Source organism: Pipra filicauda, unplaced genomic scaffold (genome assembly GCF_003945595.2).
Source record: "Pipra filicauda isolate LSUMZ 115617 unplaced genomic scaffold, ASM394559v2 scaffold137_size4652046_pilon, whole genome shotgun sequence".
Taxonomy (NCBI): domain Eukaryota; kingdom Metazoa; phylum Chordata; class Aves; order Passeriformes; family Pipridae; genus Pipra; species Pipra filicauda.
This window is the reverse complement of record NW_024103851.1, coordinates 4,225,557-4,244,062: the sequence shown is the minus strand read 5'-3', so window position 1 is coordinate 4,244,062 and position 18,506 is coordinate 4,225,557. Positions and strand designations below refer to the sequence as shown.

General features: G+C 36.4%; 1 protein-coding gene across 4 annotated transcripts in view; it reads left to right on the top strand.

The window, feature by feature from the left end:
- Positions 1–18,506, top strand: part of CDK13 (cyclin dependent kinase 13) — a 47,575-nt gene that overhangs the window by 4,928 nt on the left and 24,141 nt on the right. For all 4 annotated transcript variants that reach the window (XM_027712023.2, XM_027712018.2, XM_027712021.2 and 1 more), the window contains exons 2-5: positions 6,993–7,598; positions 11,231–11,398; positions 11,664–11,803; positions 13,680–13,850. In XM_027712023.2, coding sequence (XP_027567824.2) covers positions 6,993–7,598; positions 11,231–11,398; positions 11,664–11,803; positions 13,680–13,850 — 1,085 coding nt within the window. The remainder of the gene's footprint in view (positions 1–6,992; positions 7,599–11,230; positions 11,399–11,663; positions 11,804–13,679; positions 13,851–18,506) is intronic.

Genomic DNA, 18,506 nt, shown 5'->3' with positions numbered 1-18,506 from the left:
TCAGGTCATATGTTATGTGATCACACATTTAATTCAGTTAGCAGTACCGATGAATAATCACATTTTTCCAAATTTGGATACACCTACCCATCTGCTTAGATAAAAGTAAGTAGGTGGGGCACTACTAGCATAGTACTACTACGTGTATAGAGGTTTCTTATAGGAAAGATACAGATTTCTTTCCTTTTTGGTACTATAGAGCCATCTCAGTCTCTCCTGGTAGCTAGTCTGTATAGTGAGGCTCTGCAAAATGTGAATGATTTGTATGCAAAACCACAAGCATAGGAAGACAGTAAAATAGATATTCAGCTAGTAAATGCCTACTCCATGGAGAAGACATGGTTTCACACACTGATATGAAAATAACTTTGAATCCAGTAATTCTACTACTTTTGAACTTGAAGGAGTAAGAGACAGTTTGACTTTTTTCTCCCCCTTGACTGGCGGGAATAAGATTTTTTTTTTACTTAAAGCTCTAATTTTGTTTAGCAAAACTGTATTTTGCAGAATTTAAAATGGCAGGGACACTGTATGTTTTCACTGTTTGGAGTAGCTAATTTTTCCAGTGAATATTGAAACTCCCTCTCTGTTTCTTATTCTGAATTTATTAATATTTGTTTTGTTAATTAACAGTGGCCTTTACCTTTTGCCCCAGCCACACTGATGTGTTTTTTCTTTTCCTGGTTGGTACTGCTTCTTTCCTTATTGTGGGAAGGGGCCTCATTTGGCAAATTTAACTTCAAATGTGTTTAGAACACAGCTTTTGAGTTGACGTTTTACTGGTTGATTTTTTTTTTTTTTGGTAGGCCAAGTTCTCATTTGAAAATATAGAGTTATAAAGCAGTTTTAAGAAACAAATAAAAGCCAAACAGAGTTTTCTTGTATTCCTTTGCTGTATGTATTGGAGACCCTTTTAAAGGTTTACGGTTTGAATCAATAAGGGAAGTTATATAGTCTTCATGTAGAAAGCAGCTGAGTTAGGTGGTTGGTTACAGGGCTGCCTAGAATGTAACCTTGACCTAGGGGCTAGAGAAAATAAATAAAATTAATTAATAAGGTATCAAATGAAGGAGTACTATTACTGTAATGGCTTAAAGAAATGAATTGTATGTTTGCCAGTTAGCGCAACATGGAAAAGCTATACTCTGGACTAAAATGTTTTGTCAAGGTGGTTTATGTTAGTGAATGATTATAAATGTCTTGGAAGATTTGCAGTGAAGCCAGTTGATTAATTTAGGTCTCCCTTTTCAAATACAGTATGACCTTGCCATGCAGTGGAAGTTGGCAGTGCTTAGTCAGTAGTCCAGCATTAGCTGCTGGTAAATGAAAGAACTGGGCTGCAGTGGTTGTTTTAACCTCCTTTAGACTGTTTGGTTTCTTGTTTTCCCCTTCATATTCTCATTAATCCCTTTGTGTTATGCCTTGTCAAAAGGTTACTGACAAAGTTATTTCCCTTATTCAACTTCGTGGGCCCTAATGTATTCTGAGTACAATATTGCGTGCATTTAGGTAACAGCCAGTGTAGCTGGCTACCAGCACGTTGGATGTAGCTGGCTACCAGCATGTTGTATTTAGCTTACTCTTAAAGCAGTTAAGAAGAAAAAAGGTTTTCAAGTTTACAAACATGAGAAGATAACACATGACCTTTCTGATTTCTTAATAAAATGTAATTTTTTTTGGTAATAAAAATCAAAGGAGTATTGGAATGGGACAGAAAGAAGCATGTAAAAAAGCAGCAAGGCAAGAAGCACCTTGTAAGCTGAGTGAAATCTCTATTCCTAGTAATCTGACGTATGTAACTGTTATTTTTCTTTCCTCTGTGCTTGCAAATATCAAGATAGTAAAATAGAGCACTCTAACATGCTATTTTGAATTCTTTCATTCTGTACTTGAGAATGTGATTTTATATCAGTAGACTTTCTTCTTTGTTAAATTCATTAATAAATTGACTCTTTGGTGATTGATTAGTGAGCCAGTGAAGCCTAGAATGTTGCCTTTAAGGAAGGAGGAACATCGGAACAGTTTTGAATCTCGTAACTTTGACAATAATAATAGCACTTTGATCTCTTAAATTTTTTTAATAAAGTGACTAAGTATGTTGTATTAAGCAGAGAAAAAATAAATACCTGTTTGTTTTATGAAAACTAGGGTACTGGGCAAAAAAAAATTAAAAAGAAAGAACTGTGATCCCTAAATCATCTTTTTTTTTTTTTTTTTCTTTCTTTGAGGGGAGAAAAAAAAAGTCATTCTTTTTGTTGTTTGAAAAGTGGAGAAAAGCAGTGCTGAGTTTTGGGTTAAGGGTAACTTCCATCCTAGTGCTTTCTTCCTTTATCACTTTCTTTAAATCTGCCTCTTCTTATACATGTTTTGTAGATAACGTCTTAAACTTTTTTTTCTGTTTTCATTTTATAGCTACACATAAGTATTATGTAGTTTCTTCCATTTCCCTTTGCAGCTGATCTAGCTGTTGTCTGTAGGGAAGAAAAAAACACAGCCTTGGAACTTCATTAGTCCTAGTGATACGTAGGGTCTCTAGGCAAATTGTTTTTTTTTTTCTTTTTCTCTCTCCATATATAAAAACATATTGAAATCTGCATATGGTTCAGAAGGGGTTTTATGAATGTCAAGAGGCCTGGCAGTTCTCTCTGTAGGGATCTAGACCTTTGTGAAATGAATTCAAGATGCTCATAGGAGACTGGCAATGGCTCTGTGTGGCAAAAGTAAGTGAGGCAGAACTTCTGGGTGCAAATAGGGAGAAGCATCGAAGGAAACTTACCTGAAACAGTGGCTTCTTAGTAGTCTGTCCCCATGTGTGTTACTGACAGATGCTGGTGCTTTTGTTTAAGAGAGTGGGAAGTGACCTTTAGGTTTAGTGCGCTTCTTGATCTCTCAGTACTCGGGGAAGAGAAGTTTCAATTGCATTGTTAGATTTATTCGCTGTTTGCGGCACAATTGTAGCCACTGTTCTTTTGTTCCATTTTACTGTGTTAAAAACAAGCTGCTGACTAAATATGAAATAGTTGGTGATGAATGTCAGATAATGCATTTCATATGTATGTGTATGCACACACGCACATTTAACAGCAACCTGCTAGAAGATTTAGAGAGGACTGTGTATTTCAGATGTCTCTACTGGTGTTTTTTCAGGGTCCCAGTAAGTGGTCTTGTTAAATGGCAGACACTGGCTGTTGTGTGAGCCGATTTCTGTGCTGTTAAGACTGCATCTTTTAAGTCACATGAATCTTAGCTCTGAACAGAGCGAACTATCTGGTTTTATTATGTATAAGGCAATATTTCTCCACTCTAAGTGCTGTATAAGCATGTAAACATATCCATATTTTCGGGTTTATGCCATTTTTATAGATGGAAACTTGTACGTAAGTTGTCTAGCCTGGGAGGTTCTACTGGGACTTTTGAACTGCATAGATGAAAGTGAGAGTTGAATGTTTGAAAGATCATTAGGCTTCTGAAAACAGTGGATTTTATCACTGTGACTTGAATAACTAGCACTTTGACAAATCTGCTTTTTACTTAAGATTCAGCATTTGTCTATTGAGTTAATGTTTTCGCTGTAACTCTCTTGGGGTTTAGCCCAGTGGGTTAGGTACAACAAGAGATTCTTGCTAAGGTGTTTGGGATGCCACAGGAAGTTTCAGTTTATTATTAGCCCAGACATGAACTATGTAATACAACAATTATTTTTTCCTGATGAAACCAGTGAAAAATTTTTGGGAAAATTCAACCAGCGCAGAGATTATTATCAGTCAACATATTTGATAACTAGGCTGCTATCATTTTGATATGCTGTTAAGGGCTGTAATAACTATTGGGACTGAAACTTAAATATTTGTATGCATGTGTATTTGCTGTCTTCCATATTTGCTGTCTCTATACATGAAAAAGTATGCAGTTGTCATTTGGGGTGTGAAACCCAGGATGCAGAATGGTTAGTATGTGTGGGTTTTTTTCTGAGCTTGCATAAATCCACGTTCATGTCCCAGACTTTCTTGACTATTGGTAAAATACAGACGTGAATCCACTGTCAATTCTTGGCTTCCTTACATGTTTCTTTTTGAAGAAAGTATAAAATTTTAAGTTATTTTTTGGCCTAGCTTTCTAAAACTGTCTCTTCCTCACCAAGTTATGGTAGCTGATCAGGTGATCAAATCACTTTTCACTAATTTGAACAGATTTTTTCATTTTATCCTTAGTAATGAACTAAATGAACCTGTTTTATTTTGTACCAAAGTTGAACAGAAATAGTCTTAGAATCAGGCATAGTGTCTCACCAACTGCATTGTTTTAAACTGCTACATCTCTTTTCAAGTGCGTGTGGAAATACATCCATGTTTCTGTTTGTTACATTGATTACTTTCTTAATATTAGACACTGATCAAAACAAACAAGAAACCCAAAATTATACTTATAAAGGAAACAGATTTTGAAACCTTTAGGGCATGTTTTAAATTTGGTACAGGTTGCAATGCAGTCCTTGGGATAGAGGTTATGTTCCGCTGATAATTGGAGCAAGTGTCAGTTTAAATAGCTGATTTATGAACAAGATATGCAAGCAAATGTTTTCCAAGACAGGTCAGTGACATCCTTGCAAATGATGCACTGTTTATAAGAAGTCAGTTTAGGGGATTATTAGCTTGTGCTTGATGCTGGAGAAATATAATTATACTGATTCTACAGCGGGTACAGATCTGTAGCTGTAACACTTCTTGAGACTAATTCCCCTCTGAAAGTCAGACAGCAGTGTGAGGAGAGAGCTCAGCATTTGAAGTGCGTGTATTTTATGCGTTGTATCAGCCCTCCCTTTTTCTTCCTGCTACCCCATCTTAACTCTGTATAAAGAAACTTTGTACCTTTTTACTTTTACTCCTCTTTGGCCAAGCCTCTGAAAATTTTCTGTGGTATTTAGCACTTAGATTTTAAAAATAATAATGAAAAAAATACCTTTGGCAAAATGGTTCATAAAGGAGCAGGAGTTTTCAAGGGAATTTTTCTGATCAATATTATGATTTTATTCGGAGTATGTTAGACGTGGACATAAATACTTCTTTACTGAAGTGAGCCAAATGTTAAATTTTTGTTGAAAAGATTATTATTTTGTTATTACTATTACTATCTGTCATTGTTACCCTGCTGTGCCAGAAAATCCTATAAAAGCTACTTCCTGGCATAGAATTCAACTGTGCTAGCTTCCAAGAGTTGTCTTCATCTGCGATTTGATTTTTTTTTTTTCCCTTTCAAGAGTGTCTAGCAATTTGGATCAATTTCAGTTTACCTACAGAATTTTGAAGTTTGTGCTTAGTGCATACACATTGTTTTCAGTCACTTCTTGATTGATCTCAGTGACTTTTTATGAAGACTGTTAAGAGTTCCTGCGTTATAAAAAGAAAAGAGTGTAAGTTTGGAAATTAGTAAATATTGCACACGAAATAGAATTATTATTGCACTAGCTTAAATATTTGTTCAGTTGAAGCATTGAGATGGAACTTCATGTTTTGATAATTAGAACTGAATTAATTTGTCACTAAAATTAAATTGTATATGGGGTGGATAGTCCTAATCATAAGGATTGTAGTTGGCTTCCTCTTTGTTTGTTTATTGGGGTTTCTTTGTTTGTTGGTTTGGTCTGGGTTTTTTGTTTATTTTTGTTTTGGCAACCTCCATACAGTGGTGCTATCTTTTGAACTCTGAAATTTATCTGTCTCCAGGAAGTCTTATTTTTGCTATTGCTTGATACTTTTTCCTTTGTCCAGCTGATGAATACTGTTTTTTTTAATCCTGATTATACTTTTTTCTTTCCTACAATTGATTAGCAAAACAGATCTCCATCAAACTTTAATCAAGAAAACACTTGTAAATCTGATTAATATCCTTGCCATCCTTGGTATGGTAAAATGGATTAAACCCCCTACATTTAATTTCATTGATTTCATAATATTTCTGTGTAGTAGCAGTGGATTAGGCTACTTTACTTGTTCCATGCCTTTCACCTCAATTAATTTTTTTCCCTTTACATTTAAATGAAGAACTGACTCAAAACTACTACTAGGCAAATTAAGATATTTTGAAATTTTGAATGAAAAAGTCATTCATATTAAATGGTATTTTTGGACATTAAAAGTTTACTTTTCTAACTGTTAAGATTGCCCCCCCACACCTGCCCTCATTCTGGGTTGTTTTCTTGATATGATTTTGTAGATGGTTTAAATATTTTTTCTTTCTATTAGTTTCTGCATTCAGATGCTGTTATAACATAGGCTCAAACATAGGATTATGTTTGCTTATCAGTAGGTGTAACAAGTATTAGGTACTTGTGGTTTTTTGGGGGGCTTCTGTTTGCTTTTTTTTTTTAAAGTGTACAATTAGATTTCAAAAAAGGAAAGCTAAGATTTATTGCTGCCATTTAGTTAGTTTTATTGTAGCCCTTAGTATTCAATTTTTTTCAATTGACTTATTTTAATTACATTTATGAAAGTGAAAATTAAGAAGTTTCTACAATTACTGGTTCAGTGTTTTGTTTACATTTCTCTTTCTGTTGTAAAGTTAATTTAATTTGGTTGAACTCTGATTATGTAGTCAACTGAATTTTCCTCAAATACTGCATATACTAAAGGTGTTTGTAAAAGTTGCATAGGATGAGATTTTCTTAAAGGAGAAAAATATCTCTAAATAGTGAGGAAAAAAGAACATTCCTTATATAGGTATTCTTGTATTTCACAGTTTTGTAACAGGAGAAACCACATCTAAGAAAGTTGTAATATTTTCTAACAACCTGTTTAGGTGTAAAATTTTCATTGATTAACCCTAGATTTTTATTTTTTTAATGCATGGTCTTTGCTGTTTAGTAGACTTCTGTTTATTCGACAGCATGGTGACAATAGTTGGTTTAAAAAATGTAGTTTGTCAAAAAAGCAGATATGCTGGGAAAGCAGCTAGACTTAATTTTAACTTGATAAGTTTTTACTATTTTGAAACAGGAGATCAGCAAAATCTCGAAGCAGAAGTCCATATTCATCAAGGCACTCGAGGTCTCGTAGCAGACACAGATTGTCCAGATCCAGAAGTCGTCATTCAAGTATTTCTCCTAGTACATTGACTCTGAAGAGTAGCCTGGCTGCTGAGCTGAACAAAAACAAAAAAGCAAGAGCTGCTGAGGCAGCCAAAGCCAGTGCCAAAGCTTCCAATACTTCAACACCTACTAAGGGAAGCACTGACACTGCTGTAAGTGCACCTCAAGTGAACAACGTAAAGGATCTGAAGAAGATCAAAACTGAGCATACGCCTTCTCCTACCAGCAGCGCGAGTCTGAAAAACGACAAGGCGAAAGCAAAGGTCTCGCTTCCTGAAACAAAAGGGGAAAATAATTTAATTGCAGACAAAGTTACTAAACAGAAGCCTGCAGCAGTAAAAGAGAATAAATTAACTGTTGTAAAACAGCCACTGGTCACTGTAAGAGAGAAAAGCAAGCAGAGTGCACCAAGTGTAGTAGCCAAGGAAAAGGATCGAATCGTTGCACTACCAACCTCCACGCTGCCACCCTTGCCTTTGCCTCCCACGCTGCCTGAAGACAAAGAAACTGATAGGTGAGTTGTGACAGAGATTTGCTTTTGGGGTTATCTGTTCCTTTTTATTATTGTTGTTATTATTATCTGTTCTTTTATTGTTGGTGATATTGTTGTTATTATTGCCTTCGCAAAATAAATACAAACCTATTTGGTAGATCAGGCTGATGCATTATATACTTTGTTTCTGCTCTTCAGTTGTTTAACTGTGTTTAAAAGTGTGGTTATTAGTTAGGAATTTGATCTTAATCACAGAGTCACAGAATATGCTAAGTAAAGGGACCCACAAGGATCGTTGAGTCCAACTCCTGGCCCTGCACAGGACCATCTCCAAGAGTCACACCATGTGCCTTAGAGTATCATCCAAACACTTCTTAAACTCTGTCAGGCTTGATGCTGTGACCACTTCTCTGGGGAGCCTGTTACAGTACCCAATCACTCTCTGGGTGAAAAACCTCTTTCTAATATCCAACCTAAACCTCCCCTGACACAACGTCAGGCCATTCCCTTTGGTCCTGTCACTGGTGACCACAGAGAAGAGATCAGTGCCTGCCCCTTCTCTTCCCCTCACAAGGAAGTCGTAGACTGCAATGAACTGGTTCTTGAAAAGAAAAGGATTTTGTGTTGGAGGAATCTTTCAATAAAAAGTGTACTGAAGAGGTGACTTAAAATTGCTGGTACATAATAGCTTTGGGACTAATGTAAGGATGCGTTCAAGGATTCAAGATTTCAAGTTTTGTGTGAACATAAACTTCTGGGGAAAAGTTGAATTCAGCAGCAATATGTGAAAATTCTTTATTTAGCTGGAGTTTGAGGTAAACATTTCTTTTTCCTTTGAAAGGCAGTTGTTTTATAGTTGTGCATTATTTTAGTGTAATTTATCTCAAAGTTCAGTAGTATTACAACAGAGTATGTATAGTGGAAGTGAGGTTCATGGCTTATCATTTTTGTTAACTTTTGAAGTGTAGAAAATGGTCTGTAGTGAAGAAATGAATTTCTGTCTTCCAAGTGTCATCTGAGTTTTGACTGTTAAGTCTGTTCCTAGTCCAAAGAATATGTGCCGTGATTTGTATTGGAAAATTATGCTGTTAGGCTGTAAGTTACTATTTTTCTTTTGGTTTGGTGATGAGAAAAGTTGCTTTTGGTTTTACTCATGGTGTTACATGCCTCTCACGTTTGCAAGAAATCACTTTCTCACAAGTAAACCAAACATTTTTAGCTAGAGCTCTAAGTGTTTCTCTTGTGTTTGCTAGTAATTTAATGCTGTATTACACATTAAGGTGCATAGGAGACCTTGGGAAATAAATGCAACCTAACAGTATTAGATAGATACATTCCTCTTTTACTACTAAAACCAATCTTGTTTCTTGCCCTTCAGCACTGTAGCAAATTGAATACCTGTGTGGCAAATGTACGATGGCATTTAAATGTGTGTCAAAGCCATCCTGTCTAGGTAAATGAGATTCCTGACACTGCGAGCAAGATTCACTGCTTTAACTAAAACCGAGGCTAACTAGTTTAACTAAATATAACAGGCATTGCAGTATTAATTGCAATAATATGAAATGAGATTTCATATTGAAGCCGGCTAATTGTTTCTGATTATTATTTTTTTATGTAATGCCTGTTTAAGTTTAGCTAAACTGTACAGAGGAGTTAAACTACAATTAAGTTGTGGTTCTTTCAACACTGGGCTCATTCTTTCAAAAAAGAAACCCTAATACTTGCAAACAACTATATTAAAAAGATTAATGGCAAGTAATAAAATATCTTTTATGCTTTGCTTAGTTTTGCCTATAGGATGTCATAAACTTCAGATCAGAATAGTTGTGATTATAAGTCATGATAAAGCTGAAGCCATCGAAGGAAAAAGGTCAATTTTTTTAAAGGTGGAGGAGGACAAAGGTATTTACCTTGGGCTCATAGTTACTGTGGGGAGATTGTGCCAACAAAGAAAGCTTGATGCTGTTGCGCTGTGTAAGTTAGCTGAAAGGGAAAATTGCCCTGGTTGTCAATGATGTTGATTTAACAGACCTGAAAAAAAAGACTGCTCTTGGCTGCCTCTGTTTTCATGTGCCACTTTTAAAATCTGCTTCAGAACCTTTCATATGTTGTAATTTCACTCATACTGAAAATTTGGGGGCAAAATTGTGAGAGAAATACAAATATATGAACTTCAAAAATAAGAGTTTTTCACTACCGGGATAACTGCATGCACTGTGCTAACATGGTTTATTCTTTATAGTATGTTAACCATTTGTGGTAAAGGCAGTATATGCTTCCTTCTGATGCTTCTTTAAAATTGGGTAATGACAGCTTGAGAAGTGGCAAAAGACATTAAAGTGTTCTGTTTTCATGGGGAAGCACAGACACATGCAAAACACTGGAATGCTTTATTTGACTATATAAAAATTGCTAATTGCAATTTAATTAAAAAATATATGCATTCTCCATGATGGGAGTTGGCAATATCCTTCCATTTACAGAATTTCTGCTTTATCTATGAAACTAAGCAGGTAGGAAGTTGCAAGTAAACCTTTGCAGAGGAGGATGCTGACATGAGAATAGTGCGATTTGGCAAACGCAGCTGTATTGGGAAATGTCCCCTCAAAGCATGACTCAGTTTTCTTGATATGGCGACAGAGTTTGAAATTTAAAGAGTGAATACTATGAGAGAGTCCTCTGGGGAGAAACAATTATGTAATTATATGAAGTTTAGAGGTGATCCTGGCTTTAAAATTGCTGGATATGCAGTAGTTGCGCGAATCTAGCTAAAGGAAGTTCTGGTAAAATGGAACCGCATGCTTAAAAAAAATCCTACAGCAAGTATGATGTTTTCAGACTTTCTCCATTAGAATGGGAAGAACATCTCTCTAAGATCATTGTGTTTAGTAATTCCTGAAGGAATACGTTGCTGTACACGTGTTTGGGGATTTTTCTCAAGACAGAGATTGACAGTATCTGCTGTCTAATTATGGTTGATTAAAAATTGGTCAAATATCAGTAATGGCATAAAAACATCTAGTAATTTTTTTTCATCTGATTTTTTTTTTCCACTTGATTTGCGTGCTCATCACTACAAACATGTTAAATCTGGAGTGTTTCAGCAGATGTATGAGGTTAGAATCTCTAAATGAGGTGATGCGGACACCCTGGTAATGCCCTGCAGTTACTCTAACCACAAAGCTCATTATCTGTGAAGACCAACTTCGTAGAGAACTGGATTAGGATGGTCTTCTCTTTTATGTAAGTCAGTCAGAGTACAGATTTTACCACTACACTTGATGTCTGGCAGCACCTGGGCTCTAAATATTCTTAATAGTCTAAGCCATAAGCTTGGAAAGAAGCTTGTGTGGCAGAAGTCTGGCCTAGTAAGGCTTCCTGTGTCATCTGACCTCAACTTTCACCAGAAAGATCTGATTTTACACTTCTGTAGAACTGTGGTAGTTACCCTATGCATCTTCCAGAGAGCTATTTGTGAGCCTATTATTATCCAAGTCCTGCAAATTCTAAGAGCAGAGATTTCAAATGTTGGTGCATTCATAGTCTGGAATGTATTTTTTAAAAGAATTATTCTAATATGTTTTCCTTTATGTATGTTAATATTCTGCTGTTGTCAACTTACTAGCAAAATTGTGGGGTTTTTTTAATAGTTTGCGAGAGAATATTTCAGTGAAGTCGGTTAAAGAAACAGAGAAGAAACTTCGCCATCTGCTCGCAGACTTGCCACTTCCACCTGAGTTGCCTGGAGGAGCTGAGGTACCCAAAAGTCCTGAAGAAAAGAAACCAGCAGTTCAGTTACACAGCAAGAGAAGACCAAAGTATGTTTATTAGACTTTTTAAGCCTATCAAGCAAGTAGAAATGATAATAGTTTCTTTAAAATATATTTTTGTCAGAGAATTCTGCTTTTTAATGACCTGTTTTAATATTAGAGAGGCTTGACTCAAACTGCATGGTTTATTGCCACTTAATGGTAGTAAGACAGTTAACTAGTAGCGTTTCAAATAGTTGGCATTGAGGATTCTTCAAAGTTAAGACAACCTTTAGATGTATTTGCTTTCTTAGAAATATTTGTTGCTTTCTAGAATATGTGGACCACGACATGGTGAAACGAAAGAAAAAGAAATAGACTGGGGAAAGCGCTGTGTGGATAAATTTGATATCATTGGTATTATTGGTGAAGGCACTTATGGCCAAGTTTACAAAGCCAGGGATAAAGATACAGGTAAGTTCAAAAAAGTAAATGTAATCCTGTAATTTTAAGTGAATGGGATGGTTTTGTTTTAGTTTTCATTTTATATTGAGTAAAATTTGTGGTATTCTGCCCTCTAATGTTCGGAAAGTTTTTAGTTGTTGATGTGTTTGTTCAGTTTTAAATCTAGCATTTGTCTAAATAAGAAATCATTTGCTGCATTGGAAAATCATTTATTTGTAAAACTGTGGCTGAAGGCAAACTGAGTAGTCTTAAATTCTAATTCTTATTTCTTGAGTTTTGATGCTCTGTACAGAATTGAACTAGTGGAGAAGAGAGATTAAATATTCTGAGGAAACTAAATGGCACCCTAGACGGGTTGGCAAACAGTAATCAAATTTGTAAAGGGATGTGAGAGTGAAAGAAGCCATGCAGGAGATTTGGTCATTGTTGTCCTTTGTACTCCAGGTAGTCACTAGCTGACAGTAGGAAGAGAATCTGCTTCTGTGCAACACAGCCCTGAGGAGTGTTTCTCTTGCAGTATAACTGACTTCACAACAGTGTCATTATTTTTAAATTTCTTGTTAAACTCTTGCTGAAATGAGCAATCAGTCACCACTATGATCCACAAGAATATTGTCACTACTTCTAAATAGATATTGCATCCAAATTCTTCTTATATGCTGTATGTTGCTGGATCATTTTTTGTTCAATTAGTATTTCTTTCTGTTGCTGCTTGCCCTTCTGGCTTATTTGCACATGCTTTGAATGCTGGATTATTTTCTACTTCAGCAGTAGCTGAATCACATAGGACCACACACCAGCCTCGGTTCCTTCTCCAGAAGAATAAGCAGTGTAATTATAATTCCTTCTTCATTCTTTACTTATGCTTGTCTCAGTTTGCAAATTTAAGAACTAAAGTTGAACTGTCACAGATTTTTACCTTGAGAACCATTGCAAATCATTGTTAGGATTTTCTTCCTGCTCTCCTGAGATTCTATTTGGACATTTAACTTTTTAATCCTGCCATAACCGTATTGCCTCTTGGGCAAACTTCAGGTTGTTTGTGTGTGGCAGTCCTTCCTTAACTTCCAGTAGAAGTTGTTGCTCTCTGCATTTAATGGGTCCATGCAGATAGAGCAAACTTTCCATTAGCTTTGTGTGAAGAGTGGCATTAAGGCAAGTAGATGTTGTGTCATGCTGGAATGTGATCTATTCTGAATGTATCATATAAATTGCTGTAGGATAAGTACTTGTTGGAGCTAACAAAGATACCTGTGCTGTCAATAAAATTCCAAGAACAAAATGATTGAGCTAGCATGTAGTCTTCAGATATCCCCCATCGTGAGTAGATCATGCTCCTGCCATTTGCAGAATATAGTTTCATCCAGCCCACCTTGCAGTAAAATAATAAGGGAAATTTCTCCTCACAGTAAATACGGCAGTGACACTTCTGCTTGTAGAAAGTATACTGATAAATTTAGTCATCTGCCTCCTATCTTGAACTGTGTAGTATTTTTGGCTAGATACATGCATTCTGACCTGTGGAGATATAGTATTAAGATACCCAGAGCAGTCACAGCCCTCTGTCTCTGAAGCTGCTGCTGATAATCACTCTATTGGTAGGTATGGTGTGGAATATTGGGACAGGCGAGTGAGGTATACAGGAGGAAGAAGATAGGCCTTACAGTGGGTACCTGAAAACAGTCATTGGTAGTTTTGCTTCACCGTGTGATGCTGATTTCTGTTCAGCATAATGTTTGGTGCAAGCATCAGAATGTTGACTATGAGGTCCATTCAAAAATAGTAATGAATGGGAAGGATTTTACAAACAAACCAACAAACCCAATACTAAAATCCTGTAGTTTGATCGCTGATCTTAATGTTTTTTATTTAAATTTTCTTGTAGGGGAAATGGTGGCACTAAAGAAAGTACGTCTGGATAATGAAAAGGAAGGATTTCCAATTACAGCTATTCGAGAGATTAAGATTCTTCGACAGCTTAATCACCAAAGCATTATCAATATGAAGGAAATAGTGACAGATAAGGAAGATGCTTTGGACTTCAAGAAGGACAAAGGTATGTAAACTAGCAGAGGGCTAGCTCTTTCTGGTCCTGTTCTTAGTATTATAGTCTGCTATGCTGGATTTGAAGTTCAACTTCACTAAAAGGTATGTTTCCAAATTGTGATGCTTGACAAGGGATTTTAATTTTGATTTAAATACAAATAGAAGTCGTTTATTTAACTTACCTATGCCTTTTGCTCATAGAAACATTTTCTGCAAATATTTTGTGGTATAAAAAATGTATTACATGATTCCGGTTTTGCTGGAGAGGAACAGATAGATGTTTGTCTCCTTGACACCCATGGATTAGGGAGGCCAGCAATAATAGGAAGCTCTTAATTGTGAGCTTTTTTGGCCTTTTAATTTTTTGTAGCATTTTTTCATATTATTTAGATATGAATGCTCAATGCTGAAGAGATGTTTTTTGTTCTAGGCCTTGTTTTTGTTTGAATTGTGCTTCAATTACTTTTTTTCATGTTTGGGCATGTGTCTTGAGAGTTAGAAGAAGAATAAATTGAAAGAATGAAATGTGAGCCTTGTATAGTGGTAGTGTTTTTCCCCAAATAGAAGGCATGCAGACTTCTACTCTTTTGGTTCCTTCAGTTTTAAGTCTGTCTTGTTGCTGCAACCTCCTTAACTTAGAGAATCAAGCAAACAGTTAAAATCATGCAGTGTTGTTGCTTGGTACTTTTTTTTTTCAGTTGGTCATTTTGCCACTGGAGGCTGTTGCCTCTCCAGTCCAAGTGTTATAAACATTTCCGGGGTATTTTAGTGTCCTGAGGGCAATTTGTTACCTAGTTTGGCTGAGGAGGGTGTTTGTAATGTGGTACCTGTGCTTTCTTCCCTTCTCTCTCTCCCTGAGTTTCTACACAGCAAGCCCATCACCAGTGCAGATAGAAGATTCTGTATATGCTGCATAGCCAGCAGAAACACCAGTGATGTTGTGAGGAGTAACAAGGTGGATGTCAAAATTAAGCAGGAATTAGTTTGGATTTTTTTCCTAGTGTCTTTACGGAATATAATACCGTGAAGGGTATACAGCACTGACATGCTTTTTTTGTTGTGTTTAAAAGTAGTAAGCATCTATCACGAGAATTTTTCTAGAATTGTGTGGGTTCAGTGGTCAGCACTCACACTAAATACTGACAGTGTGCAACAGCCAGTTTAGGCTTTGTATGTGAATCTTGTACCAAGTTTTAATTAGGTCTAACCTACTTGGCTAATGAGACCACACTGAGCCTTGACTTAATACTTAATGACTCATTAATTAATTTTCTCCCTTTCTGTTTGGTGCCATGTTTAGAATTGAATTGTAAATTTTTTTGCTGTACTTCAAACTGTGTGTCTCATTAATTTCAAACTTGGAGCTTTTTGTCCAAGTCTATATTTTTGATATTAATTTCAATTTAATTTCTCATTCTTATTTAACAGCCTATTAAAACAATTACGTTTTCTGAAAATTTGCAAGGGCAGGGGCTTCTCTAGAGATGCTAGAATAGAATTTATTTCTGACGGTTGATTAAGTCCTGATAGTTTCTTGAAAGCATTAGCAGGATAATGAGACTGCTGTTTCAACTTGTCTGTGAAAAGATGGAAGTTGTGGGTTTTTTTCAGGCACTGTGTTCTGTATTTCTCTAATGAGTAGTTCATTGTGAGATGGGGATCTGTAGCTGAGTTCTGGCCAAATTGTAGTCTGTGCAGGGAACCCGTGCAAGTGGGAGGAAGTTTGGTCATTTTCACAGTAAAGTGTTGCAAATGTAAAAGCAGGCTACTCAGCAAGGAACCATTAGAAAAGTGGTAGTGATATCTTACACAGGCAGAGCTTACAGAAGAAGCGAAGTGTTTTGCCCATCTGATGAATGTGCTTGTGCTTAATATCTGTTATACGTTTACCTTAGTTTTGAAATATAAACTGGAAAACCCTGCTGATATCCCATTTGTGAGAGTAGGCAATGAGAACATGTTTGCTAACACGTTTCTCTAGTTACTATGAGTAAAGTTAATATTGTGTCTAAGGCTGTCTGTCATACACTGACATATTACTCATCTGCTTATTCACTTCAGGCAGTGTGGGGTTTTTTGTTTGGATCTCTGTAGTTTAAAATGCAGCAGATTTAGTTTTCAGACAGTAATGTAAGTGTTGGGCCCACTTTGTATGGTACTTGATTTAAGGATGGTTTTTCAGATAGTAACATTGGACTGCAAGCCATGGCTTTGTCTTGATACTTTGAGCTGTGTTACGTGTTTTCCAGTGACATACTCAAAAGTATGGAAGAGAGAGGATTACCTGTCTCCCATGTAAAGTGAATGTCTATCTCTGTCTCATTATTTTCAACAGCATTTTACTTTCAGAGAAAATGGAGGAAAGTATATCTGTCTTTTGTCCTAGCCAGGTCGGGTATAAATTTAAAGACAAGAACGGCTTTGATAGATAGTATTGGTTTTATTCTTTCTAGACCAACTATTAGAAAAGGAAGTGTAGCATATTGGAGCAGCATGTTACAAATGTTCTAAGTGTATTTCCATCACTGGAAATAGAGCACCTCAGGCAGCACAGTTGTTTATCTAGGTTGGGCACATCCACAGCTGAGTGGATAATACATGGGTCTGTATACTGCAGATCAGTAGGTTTTGACTTTGCAGTCTTCGACATGCATGAGATAGGCTTGGTGATAAAGCTGGAGCACAGCATTACCAGTTACTGATTGGTAATATAACATCTTGATCCTGAGGCGCAATCCTGACAAATAAAATGTGTGTGTTGGATGTGGTGACAAGGAGTATCCATTTTATGTATTTCTTGTGTAGGCTTTTCTCCCGTTCCTGTCATTCAGAAGGAGATAGGTGAACACACAAGCTTAGGGATGGGAACACATGACTCACAGTTTGTATTCAGTCTTGTGTGTACAGCTGACCTAACAGTATGTTCCACAGATGTTTTTTTTTTGCTTTACTCAGAGTGATAGCATTGATGAGCTGTAGTTTGCATTCAGTATTTTCCTAAATTTCAGAACTGGTTATTTTTGTTGAATTTGCTTCCACTGAGCTAGTACTGGAGCGATTGTGGGTGTCTTCAACAATAGCAGAAGCAGTCTGACATTGTTGGAACTTACAGCCAAGTCTGCTGGCATCTAAACTTTGCTTCGCTTTTCCTTTTTGTTTGCTTCATGATAGTCCAAATTATTTGAAGTTCAAATTTATGAACTTCAGTTCACATCCTTTTGGAGCAGAGTTTGGAGCAGGAGGATTGTACTTTGCAGAAGCTCTTCATCTTGTCTCAGTGGTTTTCTTTGTTTTGTCTGAGAAAGTCTGTATGACATTCCCTTGCAACAGTAATTGAAGAAAACAGAAGTTGAAAACAAAAATCTAAGTGTATTTCCTAGATGTATTCAAATCTATACACCTCATGATTTAAGTTACTTGAGTCACTTTATTTCATATAAAGTGAATCATTGGAAAAAACGCCCTTCTTATTCTGGGCTTGTGTCAGCTCTGATTTGTTTCCTCAATGAGTCTGTCATTTATCTGACTTTGATGTCTTTTTTTTTTCTTTGGGCACCTGAGGTGGTCCTTCAGTTCCCAGTTGCCTCTTTGTCAGCTGGAAGCTGTTTGCAAGTACTCGACAGTCTAGCTATGGGATTGCCATGATCTCTTTTTACTAAACAAATGGAAAGTGCCTGACTTAGCTTTTCTTGCTGTGAATGTAAACACAGTAGGTGTGCTGACTGACATCCCTTCATCCTTTGGACCGGAATAGGCATTTTTGCTAACCTGAGGAAGGATATAAAACTTTGCATGGAGACCAGTAATAACAGATCTGGTTAACCCTGCGGCTTGTTTCTTTGTTGTTGTTTTGGATTTTTTTGGGGTTTGTTTTTTTTATATGTGTAAGTGTAAATTATCTGTTTAGATTTTGTGTGTGTTTCTGTAGATTAAATTTTGAATTGATTTGCAATACAAATTAGCAAACTTTTTAGGCATGAAGTTGATATTTATCTTTACAGTACTGTAGTACATGAGGACACAAACTCTGTAGTACATTGTCATATGACTAGCAAGTTGCTTTCCCAGAGCTGTCAAGGAGTACTTAGTCTGAAAGCTTATGGTTTGGAAGGAGTCTGTGACAGCAGTCCTGTAGTCATCAGAGAGTGCTTCTCTGTAGAGGTTCTTCTCTACTTAGCTAGCTTTGTCGAGGTTTCCTAGGAAGCTGGGTAAAACCAATCTGAGCAGAATTTCAGAAACCTGTAATGATCTACAGCTTGCCTTGCTGTTCCTGAAATAGCTGATGGAAATGTCTTACCCAAATAGTTTTCATGCTACAGGCTAAGTTATCAGGAATAGTGTGATTGCTTGAGTGGTGCTTCCCATTTGTGTGTGCTGTACTGGACTCTGGTCTGGAATGAGTGCAGGCCTGATTGTGTGGCTTTTCAACTTGATCTATGGCAAAATGAGAAAAATCCCTGATGATAAATCAAAGATTTCTGTTCTTTTTTTTTTTTGTTTGGTTTCTTATTTCCCTATTGTATATGATGAAACAAGGACAGTCTTTAATACCAGTGCTTCTGTATGCCCTTGGCCTGTATGCCTATATCAGGACATATATGGAGCTTGGGTTGGATTTGCTTCAAGAGGAGAATGCAATTAAACTTTCCAATGGGAGAATAACAAG